Below are 16,793 nucleotides of genomic sequence, written 5' to 3'. Positions count from 1 at the left end.
TTTGACAGATTCCTGCACTATCTTGAAGGAATTCATCTTAACATTTCAAAAGAGACTATGAACACTTTGGCAGCTGGCTTCCCTTAATATCCTACATTTACAGTGCCTTGTACAGATTCTTACATGGTCCTTAAGAGACATTTTTTTTTTTTTGCAGTACGCGGGCCTCTCACTGTTGTGGCCTCTCCTGTTGCGGAGCACAGGCTCCGGACGCGCAGGCTCAGCGGCCATGGCTCACGGGCCCAGCCGCTCCGCAGCATGTGGGATCTTCCCGGACCAGGGCATGAACCCGTGTCCCCTGAATCGGCAGGCGGACTCTCAACCACTGCGCCACCGGGGAAGCCCAAGAGACATTTTTATAGTGATTTTCATGGAAGAGTTTATTTCTCTTAATGTACATTTAAAACATACTATTTGTATATTTCTTATTAGTGTGTAAATATTTAAAATGAAAATTACAAATTGTATTTATAATTGTGGTAGTGGTGGGGTTTTTTGAATTTTTTTGTATTATCTGATTTAGCGTTGTTGGAGTATTTTTGTATGTGTGTGAGCTGTTTCTAGAAGGTAGAGTTCACTGAATATTTCTAAAGGTGCTTCAGTGCTAAACTAATCCATAATTTTTCCCCTTCTGGTGACCCTTAATCCACACTGTGAATGTGAATCACCTAGGTGATAATCTTTTTTAAAAATAAGTTTACACAGGGCTTCCCTGGTGGCGCAGTGGTTGAGAGTCTGCCTGCCAATGCAGGGGACACGGGTTCAAGCCCTGGTCTGGGAAGATCCCACATGCCGCGGAGCAGCTGGGCCCGTGAGCCACAGCTACTGAGCCTGCGCGTCTGGAGCCTGTGCTCCGCAACGAGAGGCCGCGACAGTGAGAGGCCCGCGCACCGCGATGAAGAGTGGCCCCTGCTCACCGCAACTAGAGAAAGCCCTCGCACAGAAATGAAGACCCAACACAGCCAAAATAAATAAATAAATAAATAAAATAAGGTTATACGATCCAAGATACAAAATAGCATGTATAATACATAAGCAAACTTCCTAGGAAAGAAATTTCAAAAAGTTAAGATCTTCCTGATAAAATTATTTTTAGCGTACTCATCCAGTATATTTTACCATGTGAATCACTGCACGCTGACAAGGTGAAATCAAGATTATGAATTGTAGTTTTCATAAATCTTTTTTAGCAACCATACAAATGTGATATCGTGTATATTTTGACAATTCAAATCATTTGTACATTTTTCTTGTATTTTTATATCATTGGTGTTTTATTTCATAAAGATATTAATGATAATATAAATATTTTGGACAAACTGCTATTCACTGAAACTGTAACAAAAGATTCTACCCTAGGATTTCTACATGATAGCCATTTCGACTTAAGGTTATATTTTTGGAGAAAGTATATATTTTTAATTACAAGATTTTAAAATACCACATTTCACTTAAAATCATTTTTGCAATCAGATGTATCTGAAAATAGTTTCCTATTTCAAGTGTTTATATTATATATTAGCTTAATATTCAGTTACATTATCTGGTGAATTAATTTTCACTTCAAAAGATAAGGATCCTAATTTTGTACAGTTGAAAAATAGATGTATACCTGTGTACAAAATGTTTTTACCTCTTATTTGTTCAACCTACCTTTTCTTGTATTGATAGTACACTGATTTAATTAAAGGCTAAAGCTAAAAGACTGCAATGTTTAGAGAGTTCCAGATGTAATCATCTGGGTAAATATGGATATTGTATAGGCTTGGATATCGTCTATATCTTATAGGTTTTGTCCCTGTACAAAAGAGAATAACATCTAAGGCATTTTTTTAAGTATATGGATTTATTATTTTCTACTGAATGCAAAAGTCCACTACCTGTAGAGCATTTACCAGTTAATTTGGTCTTTAATTATTAGAAAATTCGGATAATCCTCGTCAATTGAGGAACCAAAGTAAAATAACTCCATAGAATTGTATTTAAATGAGCAAGAACCAAGAAATAATGGGGGTATTTTCCTCCCTAATAGGGACACATTTAATATCTTTTTTTTTTAAGGTTAAGCATAATTTTGGGAAATATTTTCTCAATTCTTAAAGGTTCCTGTAAGACTTAAGATTTACTTTTGTGATAAAAGTAACCAAATTTTGATGACTCTTCAGTACTTAGCATCTTATCCCATAAATGTCTAATTTGGACACATTTCACTACAGCTATTTCTAGAAATGCTGAGAAGTAGAATGCCACACATCTGGCATGAACAATTGAATGGTTGGTGAAACTGTTTACTAAAGTATAAAACAATGGCAAATGACGTGGTCTGGAGGAAAGAGAATGATTTCAGATGTGTACTTGGAGGTATCTACAACAGTTACAAGGTGGAGATGCTCACGTATACAGTCACATATGTAGAGATTTACATGTGCACGGCCACAGTCTAGAGTGTACATCAGACTGCCTAGGGAGTTGGAGGTGCTGGAAGGGAGGACTTCCATGTATTTTATAGATTTCTGATTATTTGAATTTTTTTTTCCCCAACAAGTATACTTCACTTTTAGATTAAAGGAAAGAAAAGACTTAATGCTTTGACATCAGAGAGACTTGGGTTCAGTATAGGTGAGATATAATGAGGGCCTGAACTAAGGCAAATCTAATGGAAATGGAGAGATGTGGGGAAAAAAGTGCTACTTTTCTCAAAAGATGGTCTGTTAAGTAAAATATTTCAAAGTTTAGGGCTTCCCTGGTGGCGCAGGGGTTAAGAATCCTCCTGCCAATGCAGGGGACACGGGTTCGAGCCCTGGTCCGGGAAGATCCCACATGCCACGGAGCAGCTAAGCCCGTATGCCACAGCTACAGAACCTGCTCTCTAGAGCCCGCGAGCCACAACTACTGAGCCCGTGTGCCACAACTACTGAAGGCCGCACACCTAGAGCCTGTGCTCCGCAACAAGAGAAGCCACCGTAATGAGATGCCCACGCACCACAACGAAGAGTAGCCCTTGTTCGCTGCAACTAGAGAAAGGCCCATGCACAGTAACGAATACTCAATGCAGACCAAAAAAAAAAAATTTCAAAGTTTAAAAATGAGCCTATTGGGCTTCCCTGGCATTCCAGTGGTTAAGACTCCACGCTTCCACTGTAGGGGGTACAGGTTCAATCCCTGGTTGGGGAACTAAGATCCTGCATGCTGCATGGTGCAGCCAAAAAAAAGAAAAGCCTATTAAAGCTTATTTGTTTTGGGCTTAATAGATTGAGCTGATGAAAACTCCCTTCTGGAGGCAGTGCATCAAACCACATTGTACTTTCAGAGTAAGAAGGATTCTACAAGCTGTGTTATCAGTTATATTTAGCTTTATTCCCATGATGAGCACCATCCAGAAAAATCATTATTCCCTATTTTAACAGTATGAAAATAATGCAAATCCTTTAGTAGAGATGGCATTTGCCTTTCAAGGAAGATAACTTTGTTTCTTGTTTTGGATGTTTAGGGAACATCTTATTTTTTAACGCTTAAACCCAAAAGGCACAGAATCTCATATTTATTGATTTAGCCTTGGTTTATTATTGCGTAAACCACTCAGTAGCCAAAAGTCTGACTTGAAACATCTAAATACACTCAAACTTATGTTTTCTTCTCCATTAACACGGATGTTCGAAACAGTTGGTTTTAAAACTTCAGACCTAATAAATATAAATTAATATGACATTAAGAACATGTAACATACTAACCTCAGAATTTTAAGATTCAGTATTAAAAACTGCCAATTCATAAAAGGCAATAGCTTGTAATAATGAATCATATAACTCTTCTACCCTGTATTGTTCAGTAGATGAAAACATCTGTCTGTAGTGGACTATCTTATCTAGTGGGAAGCACACCCGAGGCTCTTCTTTCAGTACAGACTCTGAGAGGAGCTGCTTCACTACCTCTTTTCCACTAGTCCGTGTGTCACCAATCATCAGTTCAAAGTGCTTCCCCACTGCATTTCGATTCATGCTCAGCACCTGATGATGGCCATCCTGGGTAAAAGTTGTATTCAGCAAGGCATACAGCATGGCTTCCATGATATGAAAATGTAATAGTATAGGAAACAGAGATGAGTTCTGAAATGAAGGTCCTGTTTTCTCCAGGACATAGAAGTCGGCTTTAGGCATCTTTGAAATAACTGAAGAAATCTTTTTTTTGGGGGGGGGGGGGAGGAGGGAAGATAAAATAAGTGAACAGAAATAATTCATTAAGTTTTATTGTTTGGGCCCCCTCTCTGTCCCACTTCTACTTTTTAAATATTTAACTTACATAATATTGCTATTGACAATTTTGAAGTAATTGAAAAAGCATTTTATGAAGGGGTCAGGACAGCCAAGTTCTTTCTAGTAGGAACAAGCTGAGCTAAAACAAGTCAGTTAATCCTCCTAATTACTAGTTTCTTCATCTGTACAATGGGCTTCATAATTCCTAAAAACTATATTGGCTTTAAGATTAGACACAATTGTCTTATTTAGCTTTTAAAAAATTCTAGGGTAGAGTATAGGGTTGGAATAACTAGCCTAGAATCAATCACCTCTGCAACTGACTAATCACATCATATACTTGATCGAACCAGTTTTCATAGATATAATCAGGATGATCATTACTGCCCATCTCACCAGGTTTTGAAGACTAAATGAGACAATAAGTAATAGTGTTTGAAGAATAAGCTTTATAAAAATAAAAATAAGAAAAAAGAATAAGCTTTATAAATATGGTAATGAAGTTTCTTAACATTTAGAGTAATATACTTTACCACTGATTTTCTCAGGATCTGCCTTTGATTCATAAGGCATTTCTTAAAATAAATGATTCAATTTTTAAAAAATCATAAGTGATGGAAAACACAGGAATGGGTGAATAATAAGTACCCAAAGAAAATCCATCCTTACTATCTTATTTCATTCCTTTTAGGACTAAAAGACTATACAAGGAGCTCTAGCAGGTAGGGATTTGGAGGTGTAACTGCCTTACCTCTTCTAAATAGACCGACGATAGGTATGTTCCTTTCATCAATCGGCAGTATTCAGTTTGCTGCCAGTCCAGCACTGCCAGTTTACGATCAAGGTGAGCCCAGGCAATTCTTCGAGTACCAGAAACAATGGATACAATACTATTAATTGCCTAGAACAAAAAAGGCTGGTTTAATTACAAGTGTAAACATTTTAACAGATGTAAAATTTAAGATACAAACTCAGAAATCCAAATTAGTCTATTAATAGAAATATATTTACAGTTTATGAACTAAGAATTGTTAAAGAGTAATTATTATTAAAAGGTAACCAGTAGCAGTCTTTTACTTGTTAAACAGAACTTTTACTTGTTCTCAGCAACTAGCTCAAAGTAGGCATTCAAATATTCAGATGTTGCTGGGGAATGTGCTAGATACTGGGAAACAAGGGTCATAACCATATATTATAGGAAATGCCACCATACAAGTTACACTGTAGAGAGGAGGAATGGTCAGGAAGACTTATTGGAGGACTAGGAGAATGAGTAAAATGGTAAACGGGGAGTTATTTCACCCAGATGTCTGCAAATACAGGCTGACACCTCTCACTCAGGCAGTGGAATAAAGAGTGCAAGTGGGAAAAGGGCAGAGGGGTAGGCAAATTTCTGCAAAAAGTAACTTCCTTTATCCTGAGAGCTACAGGGAGCCACCAAAGCATACAACATTCAGGTGTAACACGAGATACACATTTCAGAAAGAACATGGACAGCTGTGTGGAAGATGGACGGGAGGCGTCTAGACTAGAGGTGGGGATTTGTGTTAGGTACCTGTTGCACGACAAAGTACTAAGAATCTAGGTCACAGTGAAGAAGCACAAGAAACAGATCAGAAGTAATAGGAGTAGAATTAATATGTGAGATGAAGGAGGAGCCTAGGCAAACAGCCATATATCTTCTCAACATTCCTCCTAAGTAAGTCTTGCCCAGACCTACTTCTCTACATCCACTGTCCTTTCTTCCTAGAATGCCTTCCTCTTCCTGCTAGCCTAGTTAGCTCTCCATGATCCAGGCTGAGTTCTTCTAGTAAAGATTCCCCAACCCACAGTTCTCTCCTCTAAATTGCCACTTTACTACCTGTACCTCTCATTCTTTGAGAATAACCATATAATAGATTATCTATTTATATGTGTATCTCTGGGCCCACCAACTAAACTATAATCTGCCTGAAGAACCCCGTCTTGGTGCCCAGAATAGTGCTTTGGTTCTCAAATATTTAGGCAGTGTAAGACGAATTAAGAAAAAAAGAGTATACCTTAAGTCTCTCTCTTCCTACTTCTGGTTTGATGAGCTTTCTCAAGAGCCGATTTTCCTGTAACTTCCTTTTTTTCCCTCCAGTCTCTGGATTAAGAATGGAGTTACAAACTTGAATGGTGGTTTTATACTGGAACAAGGGCACATTCATTAAACTCTCCAAATTCTGAAATGGCCCAAACTTTTCTCTGTGCTCTACAATACTGAGGGACTTTTTTCCACGAAGCAATGTGAAAGCTTCAAGTTCTTTATTAGACGCTGTATTCAACACATGCAAGATGGAAGCCTGCTGTTCTGAAGAGAAGAGCTTGTCAAGTGCCTTTCCAGACTCCTTTGCGTTTTCATCAGAAAAATCAACATGGGGAATAATTTTCTTTGGTGCAGTGGATTTTTTCCGACAGCAGGAATTATGTAGGCCCTGGAATAAGGAGAACCCTAATGGAACTGGAAAACATCTCCACCTCCCTGAAAGGAAATTTTAGCAAAATGTAAGTTGAGACGTCTTAGTTCCTTTTAGCGTTAGTTGTGGCCTAACCAGAGCCTTTGCAAAGTGACATTGACTTTCCTATAATTAAACAACTAGTGGGGTTTCCCTGGTGGCGCAGTGGTTAAGAATCCGCCTGCCAATGCAGGGAACACAGGTTCGAGCCCTGATCCGGGAAGATCCCACATGCCGCGGAGCAACTAAGCCCGTGCGCCACAGCTACTGAGCCTGCGCTCTACAGCCCGCGAGCCACAACTACTGAAAACCGCGTGCCTAGAGCCCGTGCTCCACAACGAGAGAAGCCACCGCAATGAGAAGCCCGCCCACCACAACAAAGAGTGCCCCCCGCTCACCGCAACTAGAGAAAGCCCGTGCGCAGCAACGAAGACCCAACGCAGCCAAATAGAAAGAAAGAACTAGTGGATCATATCCATAAGAGATATCTTGTGATTTCTATGGATAACGCCTAGGTTTTACTACTAGAAATCTTATTTTATGTCCAAGAAGCATGTATTTAAAAAATGATTTCAACTGCTTAACGTTTTTGAAATTTTTAACCTTAGAGAAATCTTTTTCCAATTAATAGATCTTTTTAACAATATTTATCTTCAATAGTTTCTTTCTCATCCAGTGGAACCAAATAAAACTAAATTTTAGGGAATTCTCTGGAGGTCCAGTGGTTTAGGACTTGGTGCTTTCACTGCCAGGGCCAGGGTTCAATCCCTGGTGGGGGAACTAAGATCCCGCAAGCCACATGGCGCAGCCAAAAATAAAGAGAAAAACCAAATTTTATACGTTTATAATAAATGTTTTAGCTGAGTGGTAGGTTTAAGGGCGGTTTTTATTTTCTTTTGTACACTTTTCAAGATTTCTACCATGACTATATTTCTACAAAGAAGAAAAACCATATAAAGAGCAACTTTGTAAAACCAATGGAAACTTTGACATTGCGGCCACAGAACAATAACGCATCCAGAAGCAAGCAAGCAGCCGTTGGACTCTGAACCCTCCGCCCTCGGCGCAGTCCGAGGAGTCGCTCGTGGACCCCTAACCCAGAGAAGAAAGCACAATCGCTCCTAGGCTCGGCGACCAGAACCGCCCCGTCAACTCAGCGGGGACTCCAAGAAGGAGACCTGGACACGGGACCCAAGGGGGAAATACTCCAGGACCAGGGGCTAATGTCAGACGGGAGATTCACCCAGTATTGCAGGCACCCTACCTCCCGCCAAGAGGAGACTAGGGACGTTCATCTTCCACGTTAAAGCAGTAAGGTCCCGCGCCCGTCTTCCTCCACTAACTTCCGGTTCCTGCGTGCTTCGCCCAAAAGCGCCCGGCCTTTCAGTAGAAAGGTTCCAGCGGAAGCAGCGTGCCGGCCGGCCCGAGGTTGTTCTCGCTGGGCTGTTGGCAGCCGCTCCGCTGCGCCGCTGGGCAGACGCCGGCCGGGATTGTGCCGGGATCCGGAGCCCCCGGGTGCGCCGCAGGCTCCTTCCACTGCATCCGGGAAACGGCCTCGCCCTCTCCGGCCCGTGACTGCCGGTGAGCAGAATGTCTGGGAAGAGAACGCCTGGGCGGGTTTTAGCCTGTAGTTGGCAAGATCCCTCCTTTGGGGAGACTCTCTGGGTTTATTATCTAGGCATACAGATTGATGAGCTCCTATTGGGGCCCCGCCTAGAGTCTGGTGGGGGAGCGTGGGCAGGAACATACATAACCAAATCACCAGGCAAAATGGAATAACTGGGACAGGTTCGAGGTGGTGTTTCAGGAGCTCAAGGGGGGAACTGTGTGAAGGCAGCCTTCAAGGAAGGGAGAGGTAGGAAGAGGTGGCTTTGACACTGGGCCTCGGAAGTATCCTATTTGGAAGAGATGGAGGGAGCCGAGGCTGGCTCCAAATTTGGCTGGGCCTCGAATGCAGAATGGATCAGCTGAATAGTTCCACGAGGTAACTCGAAACCACCGGGCTTTTGTAGAGTCAGATTTGAGGTGTGTTTCTAAAAATTTGGGCATATGTCGAAGTGTGAGGCTGGATTGGAGGTAAAGAGCCTAGTACCAAAGTGTATTTGGAAGCTAGTGTATCTTCTCAAGGGACAGGCAACCATAAGGAATTGAACCTGGGAGGTTGTGTGATCAGGCCACTCAGGATGGCTGTTCTCTTGCTCTCTGTACATACCCTGCTGGAACAGTCCCTGCTTCTCCTACACCCTACTCAGGTGGCTGACCTTCGCTCCTAATCATGGAGCCTAATCAGTAAATGCCTTTGTACTTGCCCCCGGCCCCTGCTAGTGATTTTTCTAATCTATAGCCCAAAACATCTCCACTGGGATAGTTTATCAAAGGGGCAGTGAGGGGCTGTGCTCCTCTGCTGGTTTCCCTGGTAACCAATGTACCCACCTGACGTCATTTCCCTCTATAACTGGTAACCTCTACCCCCCCCCCCCCCCCCGCACCCAATGAAGACTGCTACCATGTCCTGCCCTCCACCACGTGGGGCTGCTCCAGAACCCTTTTGCTTCATATGTGTAAGATCCCTTATCCATTAAACCATTGATGTCTCTGTTGCTAACTCTGGGTTCTTTCAGGAAAGATGGGACGACTTTAGCTAATTTTGTGAAAAACAGGGAAGTCAGGAGGGCGGTGGCTTTGGGAGGGAAAGATGGTGTGTTTGCGTTTTTATGAGGCAGCAGTGTCTGTGTAGCTACTGTCCAGGAGGTGGTGGACATGTGGCCAGTTATAAGTACTCATGAGAATTCTAGGATTCTTGCCAATTTCTGCGGAACTTAGGAATCCAACACAAAATAAAGCCAACTTTTTGTGCAAAATTCTCCAAATCGATGGGAAATAATTTCCTTTTAACTCCAAGGCTTATTCCACTTAATGAGGTGTTAATGAGTTGAAATGTATCCCTCAAAAAAGATTGTGGCCTTATTTGGAAAGAGGGTCATTGCAAACAATCAGTTAAGATTAAAATGCCGTCACACTCCAGGGGGTGGGGGGCAGCTAATCTGATATGACTGGTGTCCTTATAAGAAAAGGACCCTGTGAATACAGGTGAAAATGGGGGCGGAGCTTATAATGATGCATCTACAAGCCAAGGCCAAGGGTCATCAGCAGGTCACACACACCACAAGCTGGGAGGCAGGCATGGTGCAGATTTGCCTGCAGAAGGAACCAACCCTGCTTGCATCTTGATTTCAGGCTTCTGGGCTCCAGAACTGTGAAAGAATACATTTCTGTTGTTTTAAGCCACCCAGTTTATGGGGATTTGTTACAGCGGCCCTAGAAAACCAATACACGAGGCCATACGGAACACTGGTGATTGATGCTTTCTGAGATGCTGTGGTTCACTGGCAAGATACAACAAATGACTTGCTGTCTGCACAACTTAGACAGTTTCTCATCCCCTCTGAACCTCAGCTTCCTCATTTGTGAAATGGAGGTAACGGTACCTGCCTCACACCGCCAGGAAATCCTGCTGAGAGGATTTCTCTTTAGAGACTGGATGCAGAGAGCCTGGCATAGAATAAGTGTTCAGTAAATGTTACTTCTCCTATTAAACTTTCATCTCTCCTTTGGAGCTGATTATTAATGACCTTGAGGGGAAACTCCCTCATTCCTCAGAGCATTCATTCAGAATTACTTTGACAAGAGCCTGGAAGTAGTAAGAGGCAACCACTATGCATGATTTACTGTAAATCAGAATCAGTGGGTTCAAAATGAAAGTCATCATCTTCCCCAGAAACTAGCCCCTCACTTCCCTGTTTTTGTTGCCTAGATACAGATAGCCCTGGCCCTTCCCATGCCTGTGTCTAGCCCGTTATCTAGTTCCTGTGTTTTCAAAACTTTTTTGAACGTGACCCAGGACACATTGCTGATGTACATGTGAAACAAAAGCTTTATTTAAAAATACTTGTACCAACAAGGACCTACTGTATAGCACAGGGAACTATACTAAGTATTTTGTAATAACCTATAATGGAAAAGAATCTGACAAAGAATATATATATATATATATATATCACTTTGCTGTATGCCTGAAACTAACACAGCATGGTAAATCAACTATACGTCAATTTAAAAAAAGAGAAAGGGGCTTCCCTGGTGGCGCAGTGGTTGAGAGTCCGCCTGCCAATGCAGGGGACATGGGTTCGTGCCCCGGTCCGGGAAGATCCCACATGCCGCAGAGCGGCTGGGCCCGTGAGCCATGGCCGCTGAGCCTGCGTGTCCGGAGCCTGTGCTCCGCAATGGGAGAGGCCACAGCAGTGAGAGGCCCGTGTACCGGAAAAAAAAAAAAAAAAAAAAGAGTGGGTGTGTGGGAATTCCCTGGCGGTCTGGTGGTTAGGACTCGACGCTTCCACTGCAGGGGGAACAGGTTCGATCCCTGGTCGGGAAACTAAGATCCTGCAAGCCGAGCACTGCCAAAAAAAAAAAAAAAAGAAAAAAAAAGGTAGGTGTGGTTCTGTTTGGGACCTAAGTGGGAAAGATTTTATACCCTGATAAAGAGTGGGAGGGGGTGTGGGAGGGGAAGCGGCCACCTCCCTTTTCTTCTTGGAACTCTGGTGGTGGGAGGATGAAATCAGAGGAGCAGCCATCTCTCCGTGGACAGGCAATGCTGGCGAGGGCTAGAAGAACAGGCCTTGATAACATTGTTTAGCTGCGGGACAAACCCTGGAAACCACCTACCTGCAGACTTATGGTTCAGTGAGGGAATAACTGACCTTGTTTAAGGCACTTTCGATCAGTATTCTGTTACTTGGAGCTGATCACTTCCTGATTAAGATACCCACGCAGGAGATGTTCTGGGCATCTCTCCTCTGCGCCTTTGTGCCTGCTGGTCCCTTTCCCTAGGATGCTCTCTCCCTAAAATGATCTGAATTCTGCTCACCTTTTCAGGGCCAACAAGGGTACACTGAGAAGCCTTCCATTATCCTGAGCCAAAAGCATCCTCTCCCTTCTCTCAAGCATGTGACTCATATCTCCCTCATAGTACAAACATGAACCATAAGCTTTTGGGGGGGTTTCGGCTTTTGACCGTGTGTTTTTGTCTCCTTATTTGACTCTACATTTTCCCAAGGTGACCTGGAAACTACCAACTAGAATATATCAAAAATCCACTCCTGGTCCTGGAGACAGAGGAGCTCATGGTATGCTCAGACTCTGGAATCAGTCAGTCCCGTGTTTTAACCCAGCAAAGCAGCGGTGTGAACTGGGGCAAGTGACATCACCTCTCCGAGCCGCTTTAGATCCGTCTAGAGTGCAAGAGGGATACAAGCCATAATTATATCCCTTATAATACCCAGCACATTGCCTGGCACACATGGGGATTCATTAAGTGATTGTTAAAAAAATTAATGAATTATCACATATAATATATTCCAAAGGTTAATTTTCTTTAGGAAAAGTATTAAAAATTCATGCTCCATAACTTCATGATCTTAACATAGTCAAATATTTCTAAAATAAGAAATGAAAAGCATTAACCGTAAAGGAAAAAAATGAATAAATTGGATCTCATTTAAGTTAAGAACATCTACTCACTAAAAGACACCAGTGGGGGACTTCCTTAGTGGCGCAGTGGTTAAGAACCTGCCTGCCAATGCAGGAGACACGGGTTTGATCCCTGGTCTGGGAAGATCCCACATGCCACGGAGCAACTAAGCCCATGCGCCACAACTACTGAGCCTGTACTCTAGAGCCCGTGAGTCACAACTACTGAGCCCACATGCCGCAACTACTGAAGCCTGCACACCTAGAGCCTGTGCTCTGCAACAAGAGAAGCCACCGCACTGAGAAGCCTGCGCACCTCAATGAAGAGTAGCCCCCACTTGACGCAACTAGAGAAAGCCCGCATGCAGCAACAAAGACCCAAAGGGGCCAAAAATAAATAAAAAAATAATAAAACTTTTAAATAAATAAATAGACAAATAGGTGAATTCCATCAGATTCTTCTGCATGACTATTTGAGCTTCCCCTGTTACACATGCCTGCCTGTTATTTCTTTCCTTCAGAAAGGAAAACTTCCAACAAGGACCTACTGCATAGCACAGGAACTATATTCAATATTTTGTAATAACCTATAAGGGAAAAGAATCTGAAAAAGAACATATATGTATTTACTTACATATATGTATAAATGAATTGCTGTGCTGTACACCTGAAACTAACACGATATTGTAAACCAACTGTACTTCAATTTTTAAAAATTTTGTTAAAAAGAGCAACCTAGGGCTTCCCTGGTGGCGCAGTGGTTGAGAATCTGCCTGGTAATGCAGGGGACACGGGTTCAAGCCCTAGTCTGGGAGGATCCCACATGCCGCGGAGCAACTAGGCCCGTGAGCCACAACTACTGAGCCTGCGCGTCTGGAGCCTGTGTTCTGCAACAAGAGAGGCCGCGACAGTGAGAGGCCCGTGCACTGCGATGAAGACTGGCCCCTGCTTGCCACAACTAGAGAAAGCCCTCGCACAGAAACGAAGACCCAACACAGCAAAAATAAATAAATAAAATGATAATTACATCTGCAAACATCCTTTAAAAAAAAAAAGAGCAACCTAAATGTCCATCAGCAGAGGAATAGATAAAGAAGATGTGGTACATATATACAGTGGAATATTACTCAGACGTAAAAAAGAACAAAATAATGCCATTTGCAGGAACATGGATGGGCTTAGAGATTGTCATACTGAGTGAAGTAAGACATAGACACTGAAAGACAAATATCATATGATATCGCTTATATGTGGAATCTAAAAAAATCATATAAATGAACTTATTTACAAAACAGAAGTAGAGTCACAGATGTAGAAGACAGACTTATGGTTACCAGGGGATTGGGGGGGGGGATAAACTGGAGATTGGGATTGACGTACACACTACATATATAAAATAGATAACTAATAAGAACCTACTGTATAGCACAGGGAACTCAATACTCTGTAATGGCCTATATGAGAAAAGAATCTAAAAAATGAGTGGATATATGTATACATATAACTGATTCACTTTGCTGTACAACTGAAACTAACATAACTGTAAATCAGCTATACTCCAATAAAAATTTTTTAAAAAATTTTAAAAGAAAGGAAAACACTTTTGTGACCTCAAGTCCTCTCACTTTATTATTATTTTTTACCCCCACTCATTTCTTCATTTATTTCACAAATATTTATCAAATCCCTGTGTTGCTGCAGACAGTTGCTGAGGATAAAATGGAGGGCACACTGACCTGGCCCTGTCTTCACGAAGCTTAGATGAGTGAGGGAGACCAACTACAGTAGATTGTGGTGCTTGAAAATACAGTGTTAAAGAGGGAAAATACAGCGTTAAAGAGGGAAAAGGCTTTGGGCACAAAGTTACTCACTACGGTGTTATGTATAACAGCGAAAAATCAGTCACCATCTATGTATCCAACAACAAAGAAATACATATACCCCATGGACGATTACATAGCTATTAAAATGATGTCATGCATAGAGAATGGACTTGAGGACACGGGGAAGGGGAAGGGTAAGCTGGGATGAAGTGAGAGAGTAGCATTGACATATATACACTACCAAATGTTAAATAGCTAGTGGGAAGCAGCTACGTAGCACAGGGAGATCAGCTCGGTGCTTGTGACCACCCAGAGGGGTGGGATAGGGAGGGTGGGAGGGAGATGCAAGAGGGAGGGGATATGAATCCTCATAGGTATACATATAGCTGATTCACTTTGCTACATAGCAGAAACTAGCACAACATTGTAAAGCAATTATACTCCAATAAAGATGTTAAAAAAAATGATGTCATGAAGCATCTATAGTAATATGATAAGAGATATAATGTAAAGAAATTTTTAAAAGGATATAAAATTGTATGAAAAATATGGTCCCAATGATCAAAAGATGTATAAAAGACCAGAAGGAAATTTATGAAATATTAGTCAATATTAGTGGTAGGACCATTAAAAAAACACCATTAGGTTGAACTGCATGACATTACTACTTTTGTAAGTCAACTTTATACATTTCAACATAATATTTTGTTGAAAAGGGCTCAAGATGAACTTGGATTTGAATCCCAGCTCCAGTACTCTGTATCATCCAGTATGTATCATCTCAGTTGTGTAACTGTGGACAAATTCACTTAGATTCTCTCTCGGGGCCTCAGTTGCCTCATCTATAAAATGGGCATAAAAATAATCTACACCTCAGGGTTTTATTGAAGAGCAAATGGAATAATGCCCATAAGGGGCCTGACATACAGCAATCCCTGAATAAATGGTAGCCATAACAGTGGGTGGCGTTTTCTTTCTTCTTTATTGTATTTTCCAAATTTCCTATAATTATAGTTTTTAAAATTCTGTAACTAATAAACATAATTATTTAAAATTTCCAAGGGGTTGTGGTCTAATCTGTGGGGATCTTGAGCCCAGTCCAGAGCTGGGAATGTGGTTGAAGGTTTTCTTCTAGTCCTGCTGTGGCTGGGCTCAGCTCGACAGAGACAGTGACCCCGGGAGCAGGGCTGATGTTTGTGCTCTGAGGGATCCTGGGAGCTTTATTTACAGAGGACACTCTGTCCCAGGGCCCGACTGCCCCCTCACCCAGCAGCTGCTGTATGGACTGAGCCCTCAAGGGAGGCTGCCTCTGCCGGATCCCAGTACTCGGTGTCCGCTGGGTCAAGACATCCTTTGGCACAGAGTTCTTCCCTTAGAAGCAGCTCCTGGTTCCCGAATACAGAGCTGAGCTAGACTTTGATCATGTCCAGTCCCCACGAGGGGGCTACAGAGTCTCTCTTTGTGGCAATGAAAAAGGTTTGGAAATAAATAGTGGTGATGGTTGCACAGCATCGTGAATGTAATGAATGCCGCTGAACTGTACACTTTAAAATGGTTAGAATGGCCAATTTTATTTATTTAAAAAATGTATTTATTTATTGGCTGCGTTGGGTCTTCGTTGCTGTGCGCGGGCTTCTCATTGCAGTGGCTTCTCTTGTTGCGGAGCACGGGCTCTAGGCACGCGGGCTTCAGTAGTTGTGGCTCGAGGGCTCTAGAGTGCAGGCTCAGTAGTTGTGGCGCACGGGCTTAGCTGCTCCGCAGCATGTGGGATCTTCCCGGACCAGGGCTTGAACCCATGACCCCTGTATTGGCAGGTGGATTCTTAACCACTGAGCTCCCAGGGAAGTCCCTAAATGGCCAATTTTATGTTATAGAGATTTTGCCACAATATTTTTAAAAGTGAAAAAAATCCAGTTATGGGAAGAGGACTAAAGGGAGAGCAGCCTTGTCCTGTGGGGTTTGCCAGACACCACAATAGAAGACCTGGATGTAAGCCCCTGTTCCCACCTTTGCTTGGCTATGATTAGGGTACCTTAACCTCTCATCCTCCATGAGGATAACAGGCTGCTCTCAGAGGGCTGTCATGGAACTCAAGTGTGATCAAATGGTGTGAAAGTCTCTGTAAAAACACTCAATATTTGTTAATTAGCATTATCCCTCTCCCTCTCCCCTCTCCCCAAAGAAAGAAAGAAGGAAAGAAAGAAACCCATCACCATGGGGACTTCCCTGGTAACTCAGTGGTTAAGAACCCCCTGCCAATGCAGGAGTCACGGGTTCGAGCCCTGGTCCGGTAAGATCCCACATGCCGCGGAGCAACTAAGCCCGTGCGCCACAACTACTGAGCCTGAGCTCTAGAGCCCGCGAGCCACAACTACTGAGCCCGTGTGCCGCAACTACTGAAGCCCGCGCGCCTACAGCCCGTGCTCCGCAACAAGAGAAGTCACCGCAATGAGAAGCCCGCGCACCGCAACGAAGAGGTGCCCCCGCTCGCGGCAACTGGAGAAAGCCTGCGTGCAGCAACAAAGAACCAACGCAGCCAAAAATAAAATAATAAATAAATTAAAAAAAAAAAAAGAAACCCATCACCAACAAAGTTTAACAGTACCGCTTTTTGTTTGTTTTTGTTTCTTTTGTTTGTTTTTGGCAAACCTTGAGGCTTGAGATTCTGGTGTTTTTTGTTTGTTTGTTTGTTTTGTTTGTTTTGTCTTTAGTTT

General features: G+C 42.5%; 2 protein-coding genes and 1 long non-coding RNA gene across 8 annotated transcripts in view; 2 read left to right on the top strand and 1 right to left on the bottom strand.

The window, feature by feature from the left end:
• Positions 1 to 3,217, top strand: part of ATAD5 (ATPase family AAA domain containing 5) — a 39,789-nt gene extending 36,572 nt beyond the window's left edge. For both annotated transcript variants that reach the window (XM_033423439.2, XM_049701792.1), the window contains one exon: positions 9 to 3,217. In XM_033423439.2, the coding sequence (XP_033279330.1) occupies positions 9 to 87 (79 nt within the window). In that variant the 3' untranslated portion in view covers positions 88 to 3,217. The remainder of the gene's footprint in view (positions 1 to 8) is intronic.
• On the bottom strand, positions 969 to 8,118 carry TEFM (transcription elongation factor, mitochondrial). Of its 3 annotated transcripts, none has more exons than XM_033423443.2 (4): positions 7,974 to 8,118; positions 6,293 to 6,756; positions 5,005 to 5,154; positions 969 to 4,178 (listed from the first exon to the last, which is right to left on the bottom strand). In XM_033423443.2, the coding sequence occupies exons 1-4, from the start codon at positions 8,023 to 8,025 to the stop codon at positions 3,741 to 3,743; spliced, it is 1,104 nt and encodes a 367-aa protein (XP_033279334.1). In that variant the 5' UTR covers positions 8,026 to 8,118; the 3' UTR covers positions 969 to 3,740. The 3 variants fall into 3 exon arrangements, with proteins under 3 accessions (XP_033279334.1, XP_004267218.1, XP_049557773.1); XM_004267170.3 differs by having other exon boundaries at positions 7,995 to 8,118; XM_049701816.1 differs by lacking the exon at positions 7,974 to 8,118 and having other exon boundaries at positions 5,005 to 5,113; positions 6,293 to 6,434.
• Positions 8,119 to 8,174: 56 nt separating this feature from the next.
• Positions 8,175 to 14,194, top strand: LOC117200419 (uncharacterized). 3 transcript variants are annotated; one of them, XR_004481992.2, is made up of 2 exons: positions 8,175 to 8,311; positions 11,133 to 14,194. It is a non-coding gene; the product is annotated as an uncharacterized LOC117200419 (long non-coding RNA). The 3 variants fall into 3 exon arrangements; XR_007473389.1 differs by having other exon boundaries at positions 8,204 to 8,311; positions 9,968 to 14,194; XR_007473390.1 differs by having other exon boundaries at positions 8,227 to 8,311; positions 10,016 to 14,194.
• Positions 14,195 to 16,793: the final 2,599 nt, after the last annotated feature.

This window comes from Orcinus orca, chromosome 19, assembly GCF_937001465.1.
Source record: "Orcinus orca chromosome 19, mOrcOrc1.1, whole genome shotgun sequence".
Lineage (NCBI taxonomy): Eukaryota > Metazoa > Chordata > Mammalia > Artiodactyla > Delphinidae > Orcinus > Orcinus orca.
This window is presented reverse-complemented; position numbering and strand designations above follow the sequence as displayed.